At 41.7% G+C, this 26661-nt stretch overlaps 1 protein-coding gene and 1 long non-coding RNA gene across 6 annotated transcripts in view; one reads left to right on the top strand and one right to left on the bottom strand.

Annotated features, from left to right (window-relative positions):
* The window catches only part of LOC110284665 (uncharacterized), a 30150-nt gene extending 18084 nt beyond the window's left edge, over positions 1 to 12066 (bottom strand). For 2 of the 4 annotated variants that reach the window (XR_015046100.1, XR_015046102.1), the window contains exons 1-3: positions 11420 to 11635; positions 9099 to 9214; positions 6005 to 6235 (exon numbers count right to left, since the gene is read on the bottom strand). This is a non-coding gene — a long non-coding RNA (uncharacterized LOC110284665). Of the gene's footprint in view, positions 1 to 5035; positions 5331 to 6004; positions 6236 to 9098; positions 9215 to 11419; positions 11636 to 11662 lie in introns of those variants that run through there. The other 2 variants (XR_015046101.1, XR_015046099.1) reach the window with 2 other exon arrangements.
* On the top strand, positions 10921 to 25334 carry Aqp4 (aquaporin 4). Of its 2 annotated transcripts, none has more exons than XM_021150485.2 (5): positions 10921 to 11174; positions 14795 to 15209; positions 16569 to 16733; positions 17163 to 17243; positions 20995 to 25334. In XM_021150485.2, the coding sequence occupies exons 1-5, from the start codon at positions 11143 to 11145 to the stop codon at positions 21271 to 21273; spliced, it is 972 nt and encodes a 323-aa protein (XP_021006144.1). In that variant the 5' UTR covers positions 10921 to 11142; the 3' UTR covers positions 21274 to 25334. The 2 variants fall into 2 exon arrangements, with proteins under 2 accessions (XP_021006144.1, XP_085689804.1); XM_085833678.1 differs by lacking the exon at positions 10921 to 11174 and having other exon boundaries at positions 14799 to 15209; positions 20995 to 21260; positions 24246 to 25334.
* The last annotated feature ends 1327 nt before the right edge of the window (positions 25335 to 26661 follow it).

Below are 26661 nucleotides of genomic sequence, written 5' to 3'. Positions count from 1 at the left end.
CCAGCACTGATCATGATGGACCAAGTGCTCACTCTAGTCAGGAGATGGAGAAGGGTCAAAGAAAATCATAATGGAGCTTGTCACCTGGAGTCACAAAGACAGACATTTCTGCAACCTGAAGAGAGTAATTCACAGGAAGAGAAAGGGGATAGAAACTATATTGCAATGGGCTGCAAAGGCTAGTGCACGTGTGTGTGTGCATGTATGTGTACACAAGAGGATTATCCGAGGACAGTTGGTTCTAACAGGGAAGTAAAGTCAATGATCTCTAGTAGGTTACATGGTGTTAGACATAAAATTATACTTTCTTCCAAGATGAATAGTATTTGAAAATGCTTTAGAGGTAGCAGCAGGCATTGGGTATGAAATTATTAACCTGGTTAACTGATTAGATCAGCAATTTTCATGGTATAGCCTGCACACTACTCTGGGTCCTTGAGTCATCTTCTGTGAAATCCCAGAAGACAAAAACTCTTTCACAACCATAGTAACATGTAAGTTCCTGTCCACCTGTTCTACCTGTACTAAAACAATGTTGGGGGTGGGCTGGAGAGATGGCTCAGTGGTTAACAGCACTGACTGTTTGTTCTTCCAGAGGGCCTGAGTTTAATTCCCAGCCACCACATGGTGGCTCACAACCATCTGCAATGGGATCCCATGCTTTCTTCTGGGGTGTCTGAAGACTGCTACAGTATACTCATACACATGAAATAAATAAATGAATATTTTGAGAAAAAAATGTTGGCCAAACTGCTGGCACCTTAGTGTACATTAAAATAAAGACATCAAGTCATCTCCTTCATCACCACACACCATAAGGCCAATGCCAGCCCTGCGTTTCTAAGAAGGGACAAGAGTGTTCATTTTATTAATTCTTAACCTACAAAGCCACAATCATTTTACTATCCCATGTGGCAAAACAGGCAGTGTCCAAGTAGCGCTTGTACTTTAGATCCAGTCAGTTGATTTGCTTCAAGCCACATGGGAGCCAAATCCCTGTCTCTAAGAATACTATATTGACGTTAATGAACAGTTGGCAGACCAAGATTATTCAAATTCGGTGTTTGAAAAAAAATTCTCGGAAATAAACAAAATGAGTCTTTCATTCCAAGAAAACCTGACAATGTTTTTCTATTAATAATATTTGAGCTTTCTAGCAAAAAAAATATGTCATAAAATTACAATTTCTGTCTGCCCCCTGTGAGTTTGTCAGTATTCTCAATATTAAATACCCTCTTGATGTGATTAGTGCCCATGATTAATGACTGTTGTGTTCTAAGTGTTTGCAATGAATACTCTAAAAAAAAAAAGTCCCAGTGCTTAGGAGAGTTCTAACACTCAGTAAACCACACTTTCCAGACTGCAGAGCATGCAAGTAAAAGCTGTGCCTTCATCGCACTGTTCAAACTGGAAAAGATGAATGACTTTAAGGGCCAGAGGCTCATCCATAGATCGTGCATTTGAGCTAAAGTTTAAGAAACTATTGTGGAGTTTGGGTCATAGGGCAGCACTGATGATTATCTGTGCAGATACTGAAACTCCCTTCCAAGTAGAAGCCCAATATGAAGCATAATTTCTTACCATACTTCCCCAAATGGCCATGTCAAACAGATGACAGAAGTGGTGAAAAAGAAAAAACAACAACAACTTTTCTTGGCTCTGTAAAGCCAGGTATGAAGAGACTTGTATAAAAGTAAACCAGTAGTTGTCTCTTCACTAGTTGGTCTCATCTGGAAGATATATTTTAATTCAAAAATTCAATCTTTGCTGGGCATGGTGGTTAAGACCTAAATCCCACTACTACAGAGACAGAAGCAAGAGAAACTGCTGCAGTTTGGAAATCAGCCTAGTTAGTCTACACAGCCAGTTTCAGGCCAGACAGGGCTATGTAACAAGACTTTGTCTCAGAAAACGTTTTTAAAGTTAAAAATTTAATGTAACTACTATATACTGCATTATTCTTATCATTAATGTTAGTAAAACTTTGAAATCATGTTTCAGTTCCTAATATGGTATCCACACATACAATTTGCATAAAAGCTCATTGCAATATTGACTAATGTTTCACTGCAAAGAGCTTTTGATGAATGAATGGATGAATGAATGAATGAGAGTGTGGCTTCTTAATCGGTGGGGTTGCAGACCCAACTGAGGAGGGGAGAGGTCATGAAAAACATTGGCAGTAGTAATTGTTTTCTGAATGTTTAGTGACCAGAACAAAAGACATTCAAAATTCGACAGGTGATGAGTCTGAGGTATTTTCTATGCTAGCCAGAGTTGCATTGTGCAAAGTCTCTGTGACCCTTGTCCTGGAGACTCAGCAGGAGACCTTTGCTCTGTGCATCCTGTCACAACACACAACATCAGCACACACTGCCCAACGTTAGCTCACATGGAGGATTATACTGTGTCGTGAGTCTCAGTGTTCTTACTGCATATATAAAGTTTTCTGCTCTTGTGGAAACTGAAGACCTTAATTATAGAGAAAAAAACACTATCAATATTTTTCTCAACATATAAATATCAAAATAATTTGTCATTGGGTTGTATTGTGTTAAAATGTTTAATTTTGAAAGCTGTTATTTGAATTATTGACAAGTTTCATTTTAAAAAATCATTAACTGAATTTTGATTTTGGTTTAGGACAGAATTTCCAACACCTTCTGAAATGGCCGATGACATACTTCTGTCATCCTGTAGTACTTATTCGTGAGCACTACACTCTCAGCATCGATGATTATAAAACGAAAGTATCGACCAGTCGGAAAAATGTTAAAGATGCGCTGTACTCTGAGATGTCATCGATGAGCCGGGGTGGACTTCTTTATATAAAAGTGAGCATCTCATCTCTGTGCAAATTTGCTTCTGGTTCTAATAAGTTATATATGGTATTAGTTTTGATATGCAGTATCACTAAATATTTGCGTATATGTCAAAATTATTTTAAAACTTGGGACTTGTAAGCAGCAACTGTTCGATTTGTGTGTTTTATATAAATATTTCTCATGTGAAAAGGAGATATAGGAAAATCTATAGAGGGTTTGGATTAAAGATTGGTGTTACCTCATTTGGTTATCTAATATCAAGTGGTCAGCCCTAGAAAGATATGTACAGGTCACATTATACAGACTGAACAGTTTGTAGGTAGGAATGTGTGTGTGTGTGTGTCTGTGTGTCTGTGTGTATCTGTGTGTCTGTGTGTATCTGTGTGTCTGTGTGTGTATGTATGTGTTAAATGAATGTAAGGAGAGGCTGAGAAGGAATGGGAAATGATATTAAGTATAGTGTAATCTCAAAACATAAAAGAAGTCTAACAAAAGGAGAAGAAGCATGCTAAAGATGCTGCAGGAGACAGGAAAGGGTGGGACGGAGGACAGCATTAAAGCCAGGGGTGGTGGTGTACACCATTGATCCCAGCACTCAGGAGGCAGAGTCAGCTGAATTTCTGTAAGCATGAGGCCAACCTGACCTACAGAGTAAGTTCTAGCCAGCTAGGGTACATAGTGAGCCCTGACAAAGACTGAGAGAAAAAAAAGATGCAAAAGAAAGAAAAGAAGAAAATAAGGAAGGAAGAAAAAGGGGGAGGGAAAGGTTCATATATGAGCTGAGGTGAATGACAGAACCCTTGTGATGTAACCATTATGCTACTATGACCCAATGACAATATACTACGAGATGCTTTGGCTTCGCATAAGAGCCTACTCCGAAGTGATTTCAGCCTCCCACTCAAGCATAATTTAACCGTGAGTTATCCCTGGGATTTCCCATTTCACACTTGGTGATGGTTGACCTTCAGTAACTGAGACTGAGGAAAGCAAACGAAGCCACTGAGAGGAGGGCCTCTGTGTTTCTGAACCAAGGATGTGGGAAGCCACATGTGCCGTTGCAGGGTGGCGTTGGCTTCCGCTGGCCACCACGCATACATAGGCAGTAAAGTTTTTTTTTTGCCAAGATAAGGTTTTGAGAATTACCCAAAATTAACCAATCAGATGAGAGACAAGTTAACCAATCAGATGTAGACATGCAAATGAGGTGGTAAGCATAACCCAAGCACAACCAATCCGGGTGTGAGACACGCCTCTCCTAGGCCTATATAAGCAGCACCAGTTCTGGGCTTGGGGTCTCTTCACCTCTGCAATCAAGCTCTCCCAATAAACGTGTGCAGAAGGATCCTGTTGTAGCATCACTCTTGCTGGTGAGCCAGGGTACACACAAGACAAGGATATCTATCCCTGTGATTCTCAGCTGCCGAAGGAGCTCAACAGCAATAATACTGAGCATGTCCACCAGCTGGCTTCTTCGCTCACACTTGCACCATTCAGAAATAGGCTGCTATCTCAAACTCCTTTTTGCCTGTTTCCAACATATTAACAAGGGAACACAAACTAAAAGTTTAAACTAATTTATATCTTAATACTGTGAAATATTTTTAATCACTTGATGAATTGCTTAGCCCAGAAGTTGTTTTTGTTTCTGTGTGCTTGTTCTTATAAATAAACGATTTTGAGTCCATCTTCTACAGTTGACCTTGAATCTAACTTTGATAAGACTTGAATCTTATCAAGCTTTCCATATCATACTAGCTGCATGGATCAGACAATTTCCCACAGAAAATGGTTGAATAGGGTTGTGTTTGTTCTCTATTTTAAAAAGTTGACTATGGCCTGCTGAGCCACAGAATTAAATAGTGAATAAATCTTAACACAATGAAAAAATTCCTGTTTAGCTCCCTTAAATAAAGTGAATAAATTCAGTGGTGATGACTACGTGCTCAAAACTCAAACTCTAGGGTTGGCTCTTGTCCTCTACCATGTAATTTTGACAAATGACTAACCATTAGATCATTAATCCTGCCAACTCTGAAATAACCAGAATAAAAGCTTTTTATTCACACAATATCTGCACAATATTTTGAAACATGAGTTGTGTTCTTATGCTGGTCTGTGGTTGAGCTAGATGCTCTCAGCTGTGGCAAGGTGCTGAACCAGCCATGAACGCAGACACCAAACATCTTGTTTTGCTTTCCCAACACGCAGACACCAAACATCTTGTTTTGCTTTCCCAACATCTGATGAGTCATGAGATACCTGGGACAGCGCTTTATTCAACTCTCAGAGCTCTCAGAGCTAGAACACTACTGAGCTCTTTCATCCTTTCTATAGAGTAAGTTCTCCTTGAAACAACAGCACTGGAGGCTGGTAGTGGAGCACATGCTGAGCAGGCATGAGGTAGGGTTCAATCCCCAGCACCATGTAAATAAGAAAAATAAAAAATGTCGTATGACCGCTACTGCATTTCTCTGAGAGTTTATAAAATCAGTATCCCATGCCCTGTGGAGGAATGTAGTAAACATTTCAACAAAAAATACAATGATGGTACTGAAGTCATTAGTAAACCCTTAAGGTTTTGTTAAAATATTTAGCTGTCCAAACTACTCTTTTTTTTTTTAATATTTTTTATTACTTATTTTCCTCAATTACATTTCCAATGCTATCCCAAAAGTCCCCCATACCCCCCCCCCACTTCCCTACCCACCCATTCCCATTTTTTGGCCCTGGCGTTCCCCTGTACTGGGGCATATAAAGTTTGCATGTCCAATGGGCCTCTCTTTCCAGTGATGGCCAACTAGGCCATCTTTTGATACATATGCAGCTAGAGTCAAGAGCTCCGGGCCTGATCAGGGTCATGGGTCCCTTCCGGTCCACATCAAACTACTCTTAGATTGCAGCATGAATCATAGTTCATTGTATCAACCACCACTGGGTCACTCACCTGTTTTTGAATAAATCTCTTCCTTCAAACTAAAATTTTTACTTACAAAGGCAACTAAATCCTGTTTGTTGAAAGACTAATAAGTTATACCAAAATCGGTCCATTCTAGACACCTACTGGGAACTCTACAGACAACTAACACAAGCATTCCCTTTGTGTGGCACTCAGATACCTGGAATAACACCAATAAAGGTGCATTTTTTTCCTCTAGTGCAAGAATTAGTGTGCTTACCAGAGCAGCCATGTCTGTATCACAAACAGAATATGTACCAGTAGAATTGTGTCAAGAGTAAAGTCAGATTCTGTAGGCTCGGAGGTAAGATTTGATGCTGTCTTAGTTCCTTTTCAGTTCCTGTGATTAAACACAAGGATCAAGGCAACTCTAGAAGAAGCAGGTTGAGTTTTCAGTTCCAGAGGAATATGTCCATTGCGGCAGGAAAACACGGCAGTGAACAGCAGGTACCTAGGGCAGGAAACTGAGAGCTCACATCCCAACTACCAGTACAAAAGACTGAGAACTAGAAGTGGGGCCCGCACACAGCACCACGAACTGGGGAGCAATTCACACTTACAACCACCCCAGATAGGGTGAATCAAGGAAGAGGTGACTTCCCAGGGGTGTTTAAAAACAAATCAGAGAATCATATGACAGAGAGTGACAGAGAAAGGAGCCACTTTTAAGACCACCAGGCGGCTGGAAAGCTGTGGCAGGATGGGATCTCCACAGGCCAGTGTATGACAAAATATACACACGTGTGCAAAGAAGAAACCGCCGGTAAGAAGACTGAACACTTCTGGGGCCTGGTGAGGGCCTTCAAATGTGGCCCTCTAACTAGAGGCACGTGGAAGGAGGGATGTGCAGAGCGAAAAGGCAGGAAGGTCTGACCCGAGGACCTCAAGCTGCTCCAGGCTCATGTCTCATCCCTTGGCTGTTACAGATCTGTTACATTGAGGGAGTCGTAGATTAGCTTCTCGTGCAATGGAACACAGCCTGATTCTAGCATAGTTTTTGAAGAAAAACCAGATTTTTTTTCCTGCTCAGCCTGTCATCTCATGGTATGCATAGAATTTTAAGTGTCTGATCTGTTCTTGTAAAAGGGCCGGGGTGGCAGGGGCAGGGGCAGGGGGTGGGAGGGGCATGTGGTATGTGTGTGTGTGTGTGTGTGTGTGTGTGTGTGTGTGTGTGTGTGTGTGCATTTAGTGGCCAGAGGCCAACATTAGGCAGCTCCCTCAGTAGTTCTGCACCTTGTTTTCTTTTGAAATAAGGTCTCTCACTGAAGCTGCAGTTCACTAATAGGCTGAGCTGACAGTGAACACACCCCTGGGATCCTCCTGGCCCTGCTAATCAGCATGGTGATTATAGGTGCACTTCCATGCCCAGTTGTTACGTGAGTGTTGGGGATTCGACTTCAGGCATACCATTGCTTTGGGGACTGAGCTCCCTCCTTCGCCTGTGTTCTATTCTTGAAACTAAAACTATATTTGTCAGTCTGTAAATCCATAAGGATGTAACAGGTGACAGTGACCACCCAAGTGACACTGTAGGTCTAATACAGACGAATTAACTCAAAGTTGGAACAATCTCTACTCCACGCTGCATTTTAGATGATTAGTTAATGTATTAAACCTCGTCCAGTTCAGTAGCTCGCAGAGTTCTTGGCTTCCCAGTAAATCAATGTTCCCCTGCCATGTCTAAGTTGCATGTAAAGCACTAGCCACACTCTGAACTGTCATATTAGCTGGGCAGGAGATAAGGGGCAAGAAAAACATCCAGTCACCCAGCCACATTTCTGCTTTTTGTACAAGCTGCAGATGAAACAGAGTCACTCAATAAAGTCCTTCTGTTTCTCTCCCTCCCTCCTGTTCTCTCTCCCTGTTTGCCTGGGCAGGGGAACTCTAGACCTTTTGGAGGTCTGCCAGCCACACCAAAAGAATCTCTTGACCATTTTCCCAGGGAATTCCTGCCTTAAATGTCAGCAGAGCACAGCTCCGGAGGCAAAGGTGGCTTGTGGGGCTGAATCAAGGCAAATGCATTTGTTCTATCAACTGGGAAACCCCAGTCCATCCTGAGGAGTGGGGAATGGGAAGGTTAATTTTTAAAGCTTGTACATTCACTGGGAAGCAGCTTTGCTCCCCTACACTTCAGCAAGCTGAGCTGAACAATCAAACCCTTGCTGTTGTTTAATCAGCTTTTATCTGGCTCTGTGAGGGGGGAGGAGCCGGAAATTATCCTGAATTATGACCATAAAGCAACACCTCTGATGGGAGCTCAAAGCTTCACTAACCCCTTTGCCGTGGTTGTTTTAATGGCTGTAAAAGCTGTTGTTGTTGATTTGTTTATAGGTTTGTTTCTAATAAGTATACTGATATATAAAGACCTCTGGGGACCTTTGACACCAAGACTTGTAAAAAGGAAAACAAGATTCATTAGATGAGACTGAGTCTTCTCTAGCAAGCTGGACACTTGTGTGTTTCTAAATTTTCCTTGTGTGTTATTAATCTAATATCACAAGGCTCATTAACTAAAATTGCAGGAGGTGGTCTAGCATAGAAGACTAATTTTAACATTTTGTGCCATGTAGATATACATTTAGTATTTTTTCATGTGTTTAGAGATTAAAGACCAAGACAAAAACACACACATACACACACACACACATACACACACACACATACACACACATACACACACACTGTCCCCCAAAGAGATCATAACCTGTATAGAACAAATGTTAAGATTTCATTACTAAGTTGTTACTTCACTCTATGTGTGTCTCTCTGTGTTTATGTGTATATGTTTGTGTCTGTGTGCAAGTATATGTGTCTGTGTATGTTTGTGTATGTGTGTATGTCTGTGTGTATGTGTGTCTGTGTATGTCTGTGTCTGTGTGTATGTATCTATGTGTGTGCATGCATGCACACACGCACAAATGCTTGTCTGTTGAAGACAGATGTTAACATCAGTTGTCTTCATGTTGCTCTTCATCTTATTTTTGAGTCAGGTCTCCCAATGAAGCTCGAGTGCACAGGTATACTGGCTGGCCAGAAAGCTCCATAGCTTCTTCTGCCTCTGCCTTCCCAGGCCTTGGACTGTAAGCACAAGAGTGGCTTAGATGTGAGCAGTGAGTATCAAGCTCCGTTCCTCATATTTATATGGATTATTCACGTTATCGACTAAGCTAAACCCTGTAATCCCAACCTTTAAAAGATTTAGGCTCGTAATACTCAATGTGAAAAAATAAATTAGTTCCAACTGTCCTTACGTCTAAATCCAGCTTCACACAGCTGAGCTTAGAAGCTGTTGTTTCCTACCTATACAGCCTTACCACCATTACTTGGAGCTTTCTTTCCTCAATTTTCTGCATCCATGTCCACAGGCACGCCCACAGGAAATGTCTGTCTATATCCAGGCAAGAACCTTGCTCGTTGGACCAACCTGAAACTGTTCAGGGAAGATCAGGGAAATCAACTCAGTTACAAATGGGATAATCATGCCCAGTAAAAACTACCTCTGGTGGATAAAGAGTTAACCCCTGTTCCATCTTAGGTCACTATGCAGAGTACCAATGAGTACAAGAGATGGTGCCAAAGAGGGTGGCCCCTCCCTAGATGGGAACAGTCAACCCTTAGGAACTGGACTGTCAACACATCAGCCAGCCAGAGACAAGGGAAACCGTGGCAACCAAGTGTTGCTGGCACATTGTGAGGTGGTGATGGGAACTGCAGAGGCCCTGCACAGCATGCTAATGAGCCCAGGCAAACATGTCCTCCCAGCACCCAACAGCCTACAGCCCCAGGAAGCATCTGGCTCTGCAGAGACCTTGACCTCAGTGCAGGGTGTGTTCTTAAGGCAGAGATCCCACCCGGACTCCTGAGTTCCTATACCTCATAAAGGCCCTGGCCCCATTTTTTCACCGTCAAGGTGGTTACATTTAGTGTGTCTGCTGAAAGGGCCAAGGCTTGTAATCGGAGGAAAATACACACCTTAAAAAGAAAACTCTAAACAGTAAACTTCAAGAGTCAATATGAAATGCTTCGAATGTTCCTTGTGGGTTTTTCAAACCCTCCCTCCCCTCTCAGTCAGAATGCTCTCTGACTTGAGGAAGCCTGTTTTTAAAGGTTTCACAATGATCACTGAGCAACAGGACGCTGGAGGAAGTCCATGCAAGTGTTGTTACCTGAGGGTTACTGAGGAAAAGCCCTGAACTATGCTTCGGAATGCCTTCTCCTAATGAGAACTGGGAGCTTTGAACATGTTGCCTTGTCTCAAGCATACAAGTCAGACAAATGAAAAAATGTAAGTCTGCGTGTGTGCGTGCGTGAGTGCGTGAGTCCGTGCCTGTGTGCCTGTGTGCCTGCGTGTGTGTGTGTGTGTGTGTGTGTGTGTGTGTGTGTGTGTGTGTTCCATCTGAAATGAAGAAAGAGTTAAGAGCCAGAGAACCTATGAATAAAAGTATATCACAGTTTTAGTTGCTGAGTTGAGCAGTGAATTCCTGATACTCATTATATTGATTAGAATTCATTGATTAATTATTAAGACACAATCATAAACCAGGGGCTAAGATTACTCCTTTGCTATGTACCTACGTTCTCTCTAAGGGAAAAAAATCATATTGATCTGGTGGGACTTGCAACTATTTCCGACTTCCTTGCAGCTCCCTGGATGGGGACAATTTCCTGGGCATGGAGTCGTGCATTTGGAGGAGTCCTACACTCTGCTCAACTCCCTGTGGTGACAATCTTACAGTCCTGAGTAACTTATGAGGACTGTCCTACACTCATTCTTAACAGAGAACAGCAAAGTATATATACAGTCCTGGCCCCAGCTTTCCAAACAGTACATTTTTCCTGTCTCTGTCTAACCTTTGTGTTTTTAAAAATTGCTGCTTCATAGTAAAAAATTATAGTCATCATCGTCATTACTATTGTTGAACTCAAAGAGTAGATAATGTAAGTGGAGTTACAGCTCTATATTATAATTAATTTCTAAGCTCACATATTTCAAATATTGAAAGTCAACCATTTTCTAATGGTTGGTCAGTTTCAATAAGGAGCCAATGAGGCAATTTCTCCTCAATACTTGGTGATTGGAATAATCAAAATAAACACTTAGGGAAGTCTTCCCTTGCAAAGATGAGCAGCTAAAGAAATACATTCTCAAGTGCTTTGCATTTCTGAAATGCCCTGTGTCTGTCATGATCAGGTACAGGGACAATTTCTAGTTCAAATATAACTTACTGATTGCCACATGATGCAGAATCTTTCCACCCCTACTCTCCAAAAACCCAATCAGACAAGTGCCCGTAATCTGACTCCCAGTGTACTGGAGCCCGGGGGCAGGCACTGAGCTGCACTCCGGCCAGGGAAGGCATGAGTGACAGAGCTGCGGCAAGGCGGTGGGGGTAAGTCCTTCTTTGCCTTCAGGAAACAATGTTCAGCACTTTCAAAAGATGAAAAACTCTTTCACTGCGGATATCCGCGTTTTTGCAGGCAGAATCTAGAAGGTAGCAACAGCGCAGGTGCCGGCTTCTTTTAAGCCTGGAGACTAAGCTTATGCAGAGGAGAAGCAGAGGAAGGGACAAGAGAGGGGATGCTTTATAGCATGGGAAATTACTCTGTAATATTTTTCATTAGAAAAATTGCTCACCCGGTCACTTATCTGTCCAGGAGTGGAGGGAGCAGTGCATTCACTGGGAAGCAATGTGCCCAGATTACTGGAGCCCGGTCGGTCAGGTCAGCAAATCCTGCTTTGTTCTAGGGGAGAAAAACAGCAAAACAAAGTGTGTCCGTATATTTCCTATGAATGTGAACACATCAGGGCACATTGATGGTGATCATGGGGCTTGGAGAAATGCCAGGGAGACCGTCACAGAGGCAGCGAGGAACATACGTGCTAGAAGTTTTGGGGGATCCACGGCTAGCTGAGGCTGCTTGGGAGATCTGATTTTTGTGGCTTTTTTTTTTAAGAAAAGCTGGGGAGCTAAAGTCATTTTAAAGTTTCTATTTATGGTTCACAGGTTTGGATACTTTGTTTTTTTCTTTTTAATTTCTCTGATGAAAAAAATGAGGTCCAAAGAGCAACTGAGTTTCCTGATTAGGTCTCTGGAGAGGGGGACAGGTGTGTGAATGAGCAGGTGACAAAGGGTGCTGGAGGGAGGCTGGCCTTTTCCAGGACCGCCTCCCCTGGGTGCATTGCTACTGAGCAGGGACTATTTCCTACCCACCCTGCTCCCTGCACTTCCTGCTTGGTCCCCTTCTCTTTCCTCTCTATGGGCCTCAGAAGGCAGCACCTGTAATAGCACTTTGCCCCTCTGCCACCTGGCTACAACCCTGGACTGCTGGTGAGTTCCCAAGTGACTCTTCTCCGTCCTTTTTCAATGTTCTCAGAGTCCCTCTCAGAGACTTTTCTAACTCCTCCCCAGAGTGCCCTCTGTGTCCCATTCCAACTGCTGTTTGGTTTTTGTTGTTGTTGTTGTTTTTTTTATTATGGTTATTCGTTGTTTTTTTGGGGGGGGTGATTTGTTTTGTTTTTTTAAATGTATATTATGTTCTTCTAAGGAATACATCAACACTGTCCCAGCTGAGGTCTCTCATAATTAAGTGATTAGCGCAGAGAACCTCTCAGGCAGGGCATATTTTGTGTATAGGTGGCGGCCCCTTGGGTGGGTGAGTATGCATACAGAGTAACTTCCCTTTTCAAGTCAGAAGGAAAGCCCCTTCGTCAAACTAACAGCAAAGCAGAATTCTTTTTTTTTTTTTTTTTTTTTTTTTTTTTTTTGGATTTTTAAAACAGGGTTTCTCTGTGTAGCCCTGGCTGTCCTGGAACTCACTCTGTAGACCAACCTGGCCTCAAATTCAGAAATCTGCCTGCCTCCGCCTCCCAAGTCCTGGGATTAAAGGTGTGTGCCACCACTCCAGGCCAGAATTCTTAAAGGTGAAGAAAACCTTCCCCAGCCCAGTCATACAGGATTTCCTCGCTGCCCACACTGAAGCTGGGCTCCCTAGACCAGTGATTGATGTTCAAAAGATAAGAACCTCACAGTATATTGGGGAGGTTACCCTCCTTGAGCCTCTGGTTTTCTAGGCCAGCCCCTACATAGTCTTCTATGCTTAATGCTGCCTTTCTGTCTCCTTACAAAACTAATGTCTTAGGTAAGGGGATAAGTGGGGATCACTGCCCTTCTATAGGGGAATTTAACAATTTCTGGTCTGCGTAAGCAATTGCATTAGTGTCTTCAAATCTTACCCTCTTCTGCTCCAAAGATCTTAAATACAGTAAGAAGGAAGATCCCAACAGCAAAGTGACTTCCTTCGCAAAAGCTGCCTTGGAATCCCTTATTTCCTGACCACATTCCAAGTCTCTCCTTCTTCCCCTGCTCCCTTCCCCACTTCCACAGCTCCTCAAAAGGGGGCGCACAGTGCTCCAGGGCCAAGCCCATGGGAGAGCAGTCCCCCCATGAGAAACTCTAAACTCATCCCCACAGAGTCTCCGCAGTGGTTCCTGCCACACCCCCTCTTTCTCTTAATCTTCCTAGCTCTGTACCCTGAGATAGGAAGACTGCTTGCAGCTGGTTTACACACTCCAGACTCCAGGATTTGGGAGGGGATGTGGAGATTAATCCCGTTACTGCTTGAGGGACAATGGGGCCTGTGGAGGCGTTATCCTGACTCCCAAACACTTTGAAAAGCAACTCTCACCCTAGTCTCTTCTCTCTGGTGCCTACCCCTTCTGACACCTACTTCTCCGTGATTACCTGGCCACTGCCTGAAAGCCTGGCACCAGCGTGGAGTGCCCGCGGCCCCGCCCTTCCAGAGCCTCTCAGGATCCCCCCTGGGGATTGAGATTGTCACGTCCCAGTGCTACAAGCCCAGATCTGCCCAGAGGCTGGGCACAGATTTCCCTCTGGCTTCCAAGCTACTCCTGCTTGCAGCTTGCCTCTGCTAGAGCAACAGTGGAAGTGTCCCTGTCCCAGCTGAGTCCCTGCCTGGCCCTAAGGTCCACACCAAGAAGAGGCAATTCTACCCTCCACCAATTTACCTTCCCAAAAGACAGTTCCACCGTCCCAGCTTCCTAACAAATCTCCAAATCCATATGTCCTTGCTATGTAGAATGGGTACAGGCTTCTACAGAGCCTTTTTCAAAATGCCATTTTGAAGCTACAAAATACAAAACTAAAAATGATCTGCCTTCTTAAGATATGTTTTTCTTTATTCTTTGGAAATTAATATATGTGTGTGCTTACATAATGAAATACGATCATATCCACTGGAATTGTCCCCCTGTCCAACTCTCTCCATATCTCCCCACCCCAATCCCTGGGCTACCTGCAACCTCCGTCAGAGAAGTTTCTTCCTGCAGTGGGGAGCAGACAGTGCAGAAATGTATAACAGGTGCTGGAATCAGTCAGACACTTTTTAAATTGACCTATTTTATCTTACTTTATGAGCATGATGAGAGTTTGCCAGCATGTGCGGCTGTATGCCTGGGCACAGTACCCATAGATGGCAGAAAAGAGCTTTGGATCCTCTGGACCCAGAGACACGGCGGGTAGACAAGCACCATGTATGTGCTGGGAACCAAACTCAGATCCTCTGGAAGAACAGCCACTACAGTTAACCGCTGAGCCACCCCTTCAGCACTCCTTCCCCTTAAACTGGTTTCTGTCCAAAACTACACATGAAAAGTGAACATTTTAAAGCTTGCCCAAGGGAACTAACCCCCAGCTAAATACATATTAGTCTTAATCTCTTAAGGAACTTAGCCTAGACAGTTTCCTTTCTAGGGATGGTTTGGATTGCCTGTCCAGTGAATAAGAAATCACAGGCAATTGGAATAACAACCTCTCGTCTACTAATTAAGGAGACTTTAGAAGCAGTCTTTCTTGGATTGCAAAGAGTGTTCAGCAAACCATTGCCAGACTGCAAGACTGCAGGCCTGACCCCCTCCCCCAAACTTCAATGTGCCTTCCAGCTAGAAAGCTAGGTTGGTGACTTCTGATCTTCACTATGTTCTTCTTTCCAGTAAGTGTGGGCATTCCTGCAGTAGAGAGAGCATCATGGTGGCTTTCAAAGGAGTCTGGACTCAGGCTTTCTGGAAGGCAGTCACAGCAGAATTTCTGGCCATGCTTATCTTTGTTTTGCTCGGTGTGGGATCCACCATAAACTGGGGTGGCTCAGAAAACCCCTTACCTGTGGACATGGTCCTCATCTCCCTTTGCTTTGGACTCAGCATTGCTACCATGGTGCAGTGCTTTGGCCATATCAGTGGTGGCCACATCAATCCTGCTGTGACAGTGGCCATGGTGTGCACACGAAAGATCAGCATCGCTAAGTCCGTCTTCTACATCATTGCACAGTGCCTGGGGGCCATCATTGGAGCCGGCATCCTCTACCTGGTCACACCTCCCAGCGTGGTTGGAGGATTGGGAGTCACCACGGTGAGAACTTTTCATTTCTTATTTCTGTCCTAGAACTTCATGTGCTTGCAAACTCTGCTGAAAGGTGGACGATGGCCTGAGAGGCATTCATAATACAGCTAGATTATGGAGCTAGTGATATAGATCAGTTGGTAGACATGCATGGGGTCCTGGGTTATATTCCCACCACTACATATATGAAGTCTAGTGGCACATATTTATACTACCTGAACTTGAGAAGTGAAGGCCGGAGAACCGGAGGTTCAAGGTCATCCTTGAATATATATCGAGTTCAAAACCTGTCTGTACTACACAGTAACTCATCTTCACATAAGAGCCAGGCATGAGGACTGCCTATAATCCCAGCACTTGAGAAGTTTAGGCAGGAGAATCAGGAGTCAAGGCCAGCCAGGAGTACAGAGTGAAACCCTGTCTAGATAGCGAAAATGTATCAAGAGAACATTCTCTTTGTGAAGAGAACATTATGATGTACTCTTGAGTAACTTGAATCTGATCAAAACTGCTCAAAATGATCTGTTTTGCTTTACTTTCTCTCCCACCTCAGTAACTTGACTTAAACAACATTAAGTTTGTTTTTTTTTTTTTTTTTGAGACAGGATCTCACACTCATTATCTAGCTCACGGTAGCCTTGAACTGGTAGCAATCCTCCTGTCTCGGCCTCCTATGTACTGGGATTACAGGTATAAATCAGCATGGCTGTATTTTTATCTTAAGGCCTTACAATTACATGTTTAATAGCAGGGGCAAGGATTTGTTGCTCTTCATCTGTAGGGGATTTTAAATGATCTCCATAAAGGGTCATGCCTTAATCCTAGCACCCAGGAAACAGAAGCAGTTTGAAGTCACCCTGCTCTTCAAGTTCCAGGACAGCCAGGGTTACACAGAAACACCAACAAAAAAGTAAATCCATATTCATTTGCTCTTCACTCCTTGTCAATTGGCAGTATTACTCCTTAGCTCAACACCGGGGCTGGCTTTAAGCACTTGGCTGATGTTTTAGTTGAGATACCTATGAATTAACCTAAACCTAATTGATGGGTCTAATAATTACCTTGAAACATCTTTTACAAGTTAAGTGCCACACTAACACATTTTGCTTGTGTTGCTAAAAACAACATTCGTTGAAAACTCAGTCACTGTAAAAGTAATTATCTGTAATGGCCCAAAATTAGTGTAAATTGATTCCTTCATTTTAGGAGGTAGAAAGTATGGAAATCTCAATGTGAGGTTGGTAGAAGACTCAAGCTAACCATGGCTTTTTCTGCAGGTAAAATACACCCTTTATACTGATGCATTTCTATAGCCCTAGACTCCTGCTTCAATTCTGATGGGGTATCTTTCTTTCTCTCTCTCTGTAGGTTCATGGAAACCTCACCGCTGGCCATGGGCTCCTGGTGGAGTTAATAATCACTTTCCAGTTGGTGTTCACTATTTTTGCCAGCTGTGATTCCAAACGAACTGATGTTACTGGTTCAATAGCTTTAGCAATTGGATTTTCCGTTGCAATTGGACATTTGTTTGCAGTAAGTTTTAAGTCTACTTCAATAATTGATTGATCTCATTATCCTCACCCTGAAGCTGGTCTGAAGATGCTGGTTTACAGCTCGCACTTTCTTTGGTTCCAGTAGCCTGGCCAGTGCCAACTACTACATTTGGATTATTTCAGGACTGTTGTTTACTTTAGTGTTAACTTTTTGACAAGTAGATACATGCTGAAAAATAGTCTCCCAAGTATCTGGATATAGCCATGTATCCATGCAGGTTTTGCCATAAAACACACAGCTTACTCAGATCTAGCCATAGCTGTTGACACTGAGTTATCACTTTGCCAACTACAAAGTGGTTCAATCTCAATGTTCCTCTGAGGAGACTACAGCAAGCTACATCAAATGATACCTGCTAAGAGCCCTGTTACCAAAATGTCTGAGGTTTTGTTCTTTTTCCAATTGTAGATCAATTATACTGGAGCCAGCATGAATCCAGCTCGATCTTTTGGACCCGCAGTTATCATGGGAAACTGGGAAAATCACTGGGTAACTACTAAGTTGATATGCCCCGCCTTTCTGAGGTTGGGAACAATTACCCAAATGCCTCTTTTTATTAGCATAATTTAGCTCACTAGTTTCTGTTGTTTTTCCCTCAAATCTAACTCTCAACTTGTAACTGCATCTGTCACAGGGAGTAGAGGAAGTCCAGCAGAGGCCTGCTGCAAAAGCTCTCACAGTGTTCTGTTCTAGGTCTTCACTAACAGCTGAGCTTTCAAAACATCAGACCTATGTCCGACAGAGAATAGCAGAATTCTTATGGGTTTCCAATGTAGAATAAAGTTAAATCATAAATGTATGCTTAGCATTACTGTTTAAATCATTGAAAGAAAGCCTTCTTAGCAACAATAGAAAATAAAGTTATTCTTAAAAGGAGAAAAGAAATGGGTAAAAGCGTCACCTATAAAAGGGGTATTTACCATCTTAGTTTACATAAGCAAAATGCAATTATTACTACAGTTACTACTGAACCGGCAAGCATGTGAACTATGGATGGTACCAAAAAATGCTGTCAGTGTTTAATGCCATTGTCACCGCAGCTGTAGCTAGAAAAATAAACAACTCCTCAGAAAGGGCACTCTCTAATCTCAGGACTAACCTTCTTGTTAATCTGGGCTCAGAGTAGTGAGAGACAAGTGATTCTGTTTCAATTGCTTCTGTCAGCAAAAGAATTCCTATCCTTTGAATCACAGGCAATTATGGAAGTCAGCATACATTAACTTAAATAACCTACAAAATACAAGAAAAAATATGCATGGCAGATTGCAAATAGAGCTAACTTTAATTGTCAATCAGATACTGCATATGTGATTTGACTTTTTTTTAAAGTTATGAACGTACTAATCTGTCCTTTGTGCTTTGGTCGTATGCATGTGGCTGCAATGGATCCAGCCACAACTACTCAAGGATGCTGTGACCTAGGAAAGAAGGAAAATATTACACTGTGACTGCATGAATTCCCTTACATAAAAAGTGAACTGATTTGCTAAGATAGAATTTGGACACAGACATACAAAGTCTTAATTCCCAATGTCATTCATTGGACTGGTCATTTTGGCAGTGATATTTCTGAAAAGACTTACTACATTAACAAAATGGAATTTACTTTCCTTGTAGGGTGTGTGTGTGTGTGTGTGTGTGTGTGTGTACATGAGGAGGTCGGAGGACCACCTTGGGTAACCTGGGGAAAGTTCTCACTTTCCACCTTGTTTGCAGCAGGGTGTCTTGTTTGCTGATCACCACGTCTGCTGGCCCATGAGCCCCTGGAGATTTCCCTTTCTCTGTCTGCTATTTTCCATCCTCCTATAGGAAGCACAGGAATTGCACACATGCATTATGGTGTCTGACTTTTGTGTTCGTTTCAGGGACTCAAATTTAGATCCTCACCCTTGCATGGAGACACTTTACACATGGAACCATTTCTCCAGCCACCAAATGGAAAAGTGTAACGAGAACTTTATAGATCTTACAATAAATGGGCAGGTTTAAGTTAGGCAGTGTAAGATTTAAGAAGTTTTATTTCTTAAGCACTTTTTGGGAGTGTATGTATTTTTCTATTTTCAGCAATAAAATTCCTTATAAAAATGTAAAGATACTTTAAAGTTCACAGAACTCAGTTTGGGAATAGCAATTTGGCATCAAGACTCATTTTTGAGACCATGGAGCTGCCGTCTCCTCCAGAGTGTTGTGGAAAGGGTGGGGATAACACAATGGCTGTTCTCCCTCATGGGACTTGAAGCTCGTGAAGTAACAGCAATCTAATGAGATCTGACCAAGAGAACAAAGAGCAAAGGCATTTAGAGGAGGGCTCTCATTTCTCCTTCGAAAGGGCACAGAGAAGATAAAGTCTCCTTTGGGTTCTTTCATGTTTAAGATAAGGAGGTTGGTAGGACCAGCAGGTCTCCTGGGTGTTCTCTCTGCTGAGCGTATGTGCTCAGCTTCAGCAGGACACTCTGCTTTCCTTCAGGTTTACAGTGAAGATGCTAAGGGCAGGTAATCCCCAGATGGGGTTTTAAGGAAGACACAGACAGTTTTTGTTTTTTGTTTGGGTGTTTTGTTTTGTTTTTTTCAAATGAGAAAGCAAGCAGTACTTTACTAAAAGGAAGCAAAGCTGAAATTTCAGCTCAATCACTCACCGAGAATGCTACCTAAAGTAGCTTGGAACCTCTCAAAGTGTCAACTGTCCAAGGCATACAAATGTATATTTAATAATATCTACATCAATATTATTACTTCGTTCTGAGTGCGTCCCCGATGAGGTGGAATCATATCATTTACTGAAGCCCTGAAGAATCAGTCACTAATCCTTATCCATCCCTAAAGTCAGTCCAAGTTCTCACTAAAGCAGTATATAGAGGGAGAGAGAAGAGAGAGAGAAATAACACATAGCATTTCCCATGCAACGACATCACCACATTTTAAAGAGGAAAAGCACATGATATAAGGGAACTAACAGCCAAGTTAGTCACATACAGCTTTAAATTATCCAGGATACATGAACTGGTCTGGTTTCCAGGAGCCACAAACCACCAAGTCCTTCAAGGTGCTATTTCATTTAGTCTTCACAGCCTGTGAGATATACTATAGCTTCTAATTTTCAGATAAAGAAGGTAGAGCATAGAAGTTATGTATGATCACAGTAGTATAATTTAGTTGGTAAAGTACTTGCCTGGCATGCCAGAAGCCCTGAGTTCTCTCTGTAACACCAGGCACTCTGGGCATGGTAGCACATATCTGCAATCCCAGCACTGTGCAGGAAGGGACTGGGGGACAAGCATCTCAGGGCTATCAGCTACAAGGTGAGTTCAAAGCAACCTGGGATACAGGTTGTCCCTTCCTATAGTAGAATCATTTTCATATCTAATTCCAACTTGGTGTTTATTTGAAATAGATACAAACATCCATGTGATACAGGGAGTGGTCAGAAAAAACAGGCAGAAAAAATGGGGATTAAGATTGGCTCTCTCGCTGGGCATGGTGGCACACGCCTTTAATCCCAGCACTCAGGAGGCAGAGGCAGGCAGATTTCTGAGTTCGAGGCCAACCTGGTCTACAAAGTGATTTCCGGGACAGCCAGGGCTACACAGAGAAACCCTGTCTCGGAAAAAAAAAAATTCCTAGTGTCTATTTAACTTATGGAACCACCAGAGAATAGCTATTTTACACTGACTTACCATAAAATTAATAAGTCAGATGTGACAGTACCTACTAATATCAACTTACAATTCTGAGTGGGAAAAATATGAGTTGAAGACTAGTCTAGGCTATGTAATGGGTGGGTAGCTAGACCCTTTCTCAAATTTCTTTTTTAATTATAACTTTTTTTTTTCGAGACAGGGTTTCTCTGTGTAGCCCTGGCTGTCCTGGAAATCACTTTGTAGACCAGGTTGGCCTCGAACTCAGAAATCCGCCTGCCTCTGCCTCCTGAGTGCTGGGATTAAATTAGAACATTAAAAAATATAATAATAAAAGAAAAATAAAGGAATTTTATTCTTTCTTATTTTATGGCCAAATGTTCTTTAATGTGTGAATCTTTGGTGAATCTTGGCATATTTTCTCATTTACTTCAAAATCCAAGTGTGTGTGTGTGTGTGTGTGTGTGTGTGTGTGTGAGAGAGAGAGAGAGAGAGAGAGAGAGAGACAGTTGCTGCTTTAATTTAACTGAGTTAATTCTATATGCATAGGTTGTCCACTGAGACGACTTTTCTCTTTTATCTCCTCTCCTCATTCATCTTCTCAGATATATTGGGTTGGACCAATCATGGGCGCTGTGCTGGCAGGTGCCCTGTATGAGTATGTCTTCTGTCCTGATGTGGAGCTCAAACGTCGCCTTAAGGAAGCCTTCAGCAAAGCCGCTCAGCAGACAAAAGGGAGCTACATGGAGGTGGAGGACAACCGGAGCCAAGTGGAGACGGAAGACTTGATCCTGAAGCCCGGGGTGGTGCATGTGATTGACATTGACCGTGGAGAAGAGAAGAAGGGGAAAGATTCTTCTGGAGAGGTATTGTCTTCCGTATGACTAGAGGACAGCACTGAAGGCAGAAGAGACTCCCTAGACCTGGCCTCAGATTTCCTGCCACCCATTAAGGAAACAGATTTGTTATAAATTAGACACTTGCGGGTTTCTTGTTTCACATCTTGTTACACAGTTTAAATAACACGTATTTTACTATTATCAATGGGGGGGAGAAAAAAAGTCTACAATGGATATAAAATTTTAAAACAGAAATCTTTTAATGTATCCCCAAAACAACTATGCAGCTAGTGTATTGGTTTCCCTTTCATTAATAATAACTGAAATGATGAACCAAGATCTGGTCAAGTTTTGCCGCGCAGAGCATATGGACACCTCTGTGAGGAAGCTGGCATTGTCCATTGTCTTCACGATTGACTTCATTGGATTGATTTAAAAATGACAAGATGCAGTAAGTCACAGAATCATGTGCATTCAGGAGAAGACATGCCGTAACTTCTTCCACGAGCTATTCCTTATTTATAAACTACCTCGGAGGGGAAAAATTAGCAAGGGCCATTGCTAATACATCATTTGTATTTATATGTCTGACTGTCAGACCCTAACTCTAATTCACTATAATCCTCTCCCCCTCAGAATCCAAGAACCCATAGGGCTAAAAGTCAAAAAATGGGAAAAATAGTAATTTCTGTCCATGTGTTAGTTTCATCAAATGAAACCTATCCATGGGACACCCACTGAGGTTCAGGACAGCCAGACTTGGGAGTCTGGTGGGAGGTGGAGCAAGGTCTGCTACTGCCTTGCATCCATCACACGGAGAGAGAAACCTCTGTTATCAAATGATTGGTCTGTTTTCAGTGCACACTCTTAAATGTACCACAAACCATTAACCACCTAAGCTTTTAACTATTTCACTGACTTTTTAAAGCTTATTTGCAAAACTGGGGAATTTGTTTGCCATTTTGATCCCTAAATACTAGCTGAGACATTTTAGAGCACAACTTGACTAGTCGAGTCCTGACTTTTAGTTGGTGTCTACATCCTGCTTACTCTACGTGGTATAAACCAGTCCTGCCCCATCTTAGCTGCTGATGCTGTCTTGATTCCCACGACATGCATCGAGAAACGGCATTGTGAGTGTAATAATACACATTTGTGTGAATTAAAATATATGCAGACAAGGTGCAACATGGTTGCCGAATAAAGGGGTGAGCACACAGCCTCTGTGCAAAGCTCCTAGTTACCCCATCTGCACATAGCTTACCATCATGCTTTTAAGGTATTTACCTCCTGCTTGGTTTATTTGTTAAAACCATTTATTTCTCCCATACTGCTTTGCCTTCCGCCCATCGAATGCTCTATGGAAACCCCAGTTTCTATGATCATAACAGTCTAGCCTAGCATTTATCTTAGACAATGTGCTGCAAATGTCAATTTCAGTAAACAAAAGTTAGTAGTGGAAGAGAGAAGAGCCTTTTCTTCAAGGACTAGCTTGTAAATAGCTGGTAATCGAGGGCTTTCTTCTCCCAAGCACAATTCCAACTGTGTGTGACTTCTTATTGTTAATGGCAGTTTTGTGTCTGTGGCAGCGAGATAATGGACCACTATTAACCTGATTCTCTTCGGTGCTAGGAAACTGATGTGTGAGTTCCCAGACAGGCACGAGGGCAGCATATGCCTCTCGGTGCCATGGTCGTGTTCTGAGGCAGATGCTGGGAGCATGGGCCACATTTCAGGGCTTTGAATATACTACACCAGAGACATAAGCTTCCTCTCTGAGCAGATCACGCAGAACCAGGGCGTAGACCTCCCAGGGGTGGTTTCTGCCAATTCATTCAAATGTTTTCACAATATACCACACAGACTTAAGATCAGAGCATTTCAGTTCAGAAGGTGATATCAAGCATCAACAAATATGTCAGGTCAAAAATAAATTTACTTAACAAGGAATAGTTAAGCACATTTCTGATTACTCTTTCAAAACCCTGGCCTATGATTATTTTTATTATACCAGACAGCTTGCTTCGTGTGTGCTCACTTTAACAGGCATTTCCAGTGACAGCATTCAGTATGGTACAAACTGAAAACCAGGGATTCATAGCTTAGTGATTTGTTTGCTAGCAGATGGCAGAGTGCCAGGCACACAGTAGGTAATCAAAACAAGCATGTTGTTTGAATATATATACATATACATATATATGTGTATATATATATATATATATATATATATATATATATATATATATATGACTCTCATTTGGGATGTAAAAATACCAATAATCTCTCCTAATTTTTTATTTTGCCCAATATTTAGTGAAAACATAATTTTTAGTGTCATCAAAGGAAAGCAATATGGACTTGGAAACAAAGAGCATATTTTTACATTCTACTGTTTGAAGGCAGAGAGTGACTACTTCACACTCTTCGTCTTTGCAATATGTCTTGCATTTCACTCACGGCTCTGCCAGTAAAAAAAGTAATGAAATTGTCCCTTTCTAATGACATCGATGCAGCAGGGGTCTATTGCCTTGTGGATGACACCAAATTATACAATGTATTAGTAGATCAGGGATTTTCCCTTTAATCCCTTCTTATTAATGAAGTGCATAGTGCCGTTCCCAAGAGACAGCTACTGACAGATACACCGCACAGAGATCAGAGAGGAAAAATCAGGAAGACATAAAAGATTTATATGAGCCATGAAACAACGCCAACTGTCTGTTCCCTCAGGAGGAGAACACAGACACACCACACATTTCAAGGTGGTCCATACACTGGAAATGTACATCGTCTGTCAAAAGAGAACAGAAGGGAATCTTGTTTTGTTTTGTTTTGTTTTGTTTTAATTTTGAGCATTTTGAGACTCTGACTTTTAAATGTGTGTTTCCATTTTCTTCCAAATGTTCTACCCTTTTATACTACAAGAAATTGTTTCCTGTAGCCTAAGTCACTGGTAATTTTACAACTTGTTTCTGTGATTTGACACTATCATGAGTCCTCTCCCGTTCAATCTTCAGAGGGGTGTCCCACCACAGCTCAGACACTGCTGGCCAGAGCTGCTCCCTGCTGAAGATTTCATAAGGAGTTAGTAATCTCTGGGAAATGGGCATGATAGAAATGAGCTCATATATTAGAGGTCAATTTCAAAATCTACAACATTTCTCCTAGGAGAATCCAGGCAATGCTCTAACCCCACTGAGAACCTTGAAATCTCAAAATGGAGGGACTAATTAAAATGGTGGCATTGGTCCTTGCCTGATCTTTGTTTATGTGATGTTGACACCTTCCTCATAGATCAGAAATCTGACAGAGACACTGCCTCTGTGACAATTGAAGCCAGAGAGCCAAACAATCTTACAAAAGCCATGAGACGCTCTAATCACTAAACTACAGGATATGTGAATTTGGAACTATGCAAGCATGGCTTCTACTTGAAAGTGGACTATAACAAAACAAACTTTATTTACCTCAACTTTTCTGAGTTCATGTCCAGGTGTCAATGCTTTTCAGCACACCTTAACTAACACAAATATTTGAAATCCAAAATTCTCAGAGAGAAATGTTAGACACTTAACTTCAAAAATCAAAAACTGCGGATACTCACTTTTGGCACATAACTTCCCTGAAAACACACACCAAACAAATATTAAACAACACATATAGTGAACACTACATTTAAGAGCAGTTATATTGTTACTGTTTTAAGTCAAAATTCAAGAGCTTAAAAAATGCCCAACATATATATTCCATTGCAATGTATTCTTAGATTGTTTTCAGGCTTGATCAAATAAACACGGAATTTGTGGAAATATATAAAAAAAACTATTTATCATTTTATCTCCCAAATCACAATTAACTTGCAACTTATGAGGAACTAAAAAAATAAAATGAATGCCTGGTTATATTCACATTTATTAACTTAATATTATTCCAACTTTAGAGTTAATGTTAAATGGATTTGAACTGTAATGGCTAATATTTGGAAAAATCTATTAAAAGTATTAGCAGTGTGGCTGGGTTCTGTTTCTTGTGTTATATATCATACTATTAGTATCATACAATTAAGTCTTCAAATGTTTTTAAAATAAACCATATATTTGATGGTGTTTAAGAATTCAGCTGTAGTTTTTGCACTTCCATTAGAATGAATGGGAGGTTTTGCTATTTGAGTACAATCTACACCAAATGGTGGTGGATCCCATAAAGTCATCCATACCTTTTGAAGGCCTACAGAGTCTATACTGGGGTAGAGCCTGAAACAGACAGTGGAAACTAGGTTTGCACACATGTCACACATGATGTCCACATCTACAAAGTAGACTATAGGATATCAGCTACCATCCCAGTGAGACTAAATTCAAGGACTCCAACAACTGACTGGCAGTGCTAAGTAAATGGTCTACCCTCAGAGTGTTCAGCAAATCCTGTCCACCCAGTTGGATGGGTGCTGAGTACTTAGCTCATTGAGCACTTATTTGCACCCCCTGGGTTCTTGGTTTAAAGCTCTCCTCAAGTTGCAGTGGCTATAGCCTATATATATATATATATATATATATATATATATATATATATATCTCACAGGACTTGTCATATTAAGGTGAAACATGGTGCCTGACACCCCCTCTCAGCTCCTTAGTGGCTGTGAATATGTTTTCTTTATCCTGTGCACTTCTCTTTCCCAGTGATCTCACCAATGTGCTCTAAGAGGCTTGACACTACACTGTGTAACTATGCATTACAAGGACAAAGAGTATCTTAGACTCATGAGGAAATGCTATAAAGCCCTATTCTTCAACCTGACTGCTTTGTGCTGCTGAGATATATGTGCTAAATACTTGAATTCTTATAATTCCTGGTAGGAGCTCAAAATTAATTGAAACAGAAAAGAGAAAGAAAAGTGCACACAAAGAATGTAACACTAATTGGATTTCTAAAATTTATACACAATGTGGCGGCAACAAGACATGTTTTCATTGATGAGTTTATACAATGGCCAGATGTTAGATGGAATTTTGTTCAGTTGAATACTTCAGCAAGCAAAATATTTTAACAAGCATAGAAAGCTTGCAGTAGAAATGTCAACTTATTTTTTTGTTGTTGTTGATTATTCAATCTGGGCAATGTCCAAGGCAATATCACCTGAACTAATTCTTACCATTTCTTGGGTTTCCCACTGATTTCTTGTCTGGGTTTTAAGTAGACACTGAAAACTTAAAATGATGAATTGGGTTCTTCTACCTCCACGAGTTCTGAAATCTCTGAGAAACCATGGCATTCACCCTAATATTTTAATGTATCATGGAGACAACAAATGCCCAGTGTCCACGAACAATGAAAAGAGTGCATGAGTAGACATATATGTGCATGGGTGCAGGTGTGGATGAATCCATGAAACAATCCAATACATAGGCGAGTGAGTGAAGAAATTGACAA

This window comes from Mus caroli, unplaced genomic scaffold (assembly GCF_978045245.1).
Source record: "Mus caroli unplaced genomic scaffold, Mus_caroli_1 scaffold_19, whole genome shotgun sequence".
NCBI classification, from domain to species: domain Eukaryota; kingdom Metazoa; phylum Chordata; class Mammalia; order Rodentia; family Muridae; genus Mus; species Mus caroli.
Note: the sequence above shows the minus strand (reverse complement) of the source record. Positions and strands in the feature narration are given on the sequence as shown.

Excerpts from the sequence above, each read along its gene's own strand:
- Aqp4 (XM_021150485.2), top strand. The coding sequence starts at position 11,143 with ATGAGTGACAGAGCTGCGGCAAGGCGGTGGGG. Across the intron at positions 15,210-16,568 it reads GAGGATTGGGAGTCACCACG|GTTCATGGAAACCTCACCGC; the intron begins GTGAGAACTTTT and ends CTCTCTCTGTAG. Across the intron at positions 17,244-20,994 it reads GAAACTGGGAAAATCACTGG|ATATATTGGGTTGGACCAAT; the intron begins GTAACTACTAAG and ends TCATCTTCTCAG.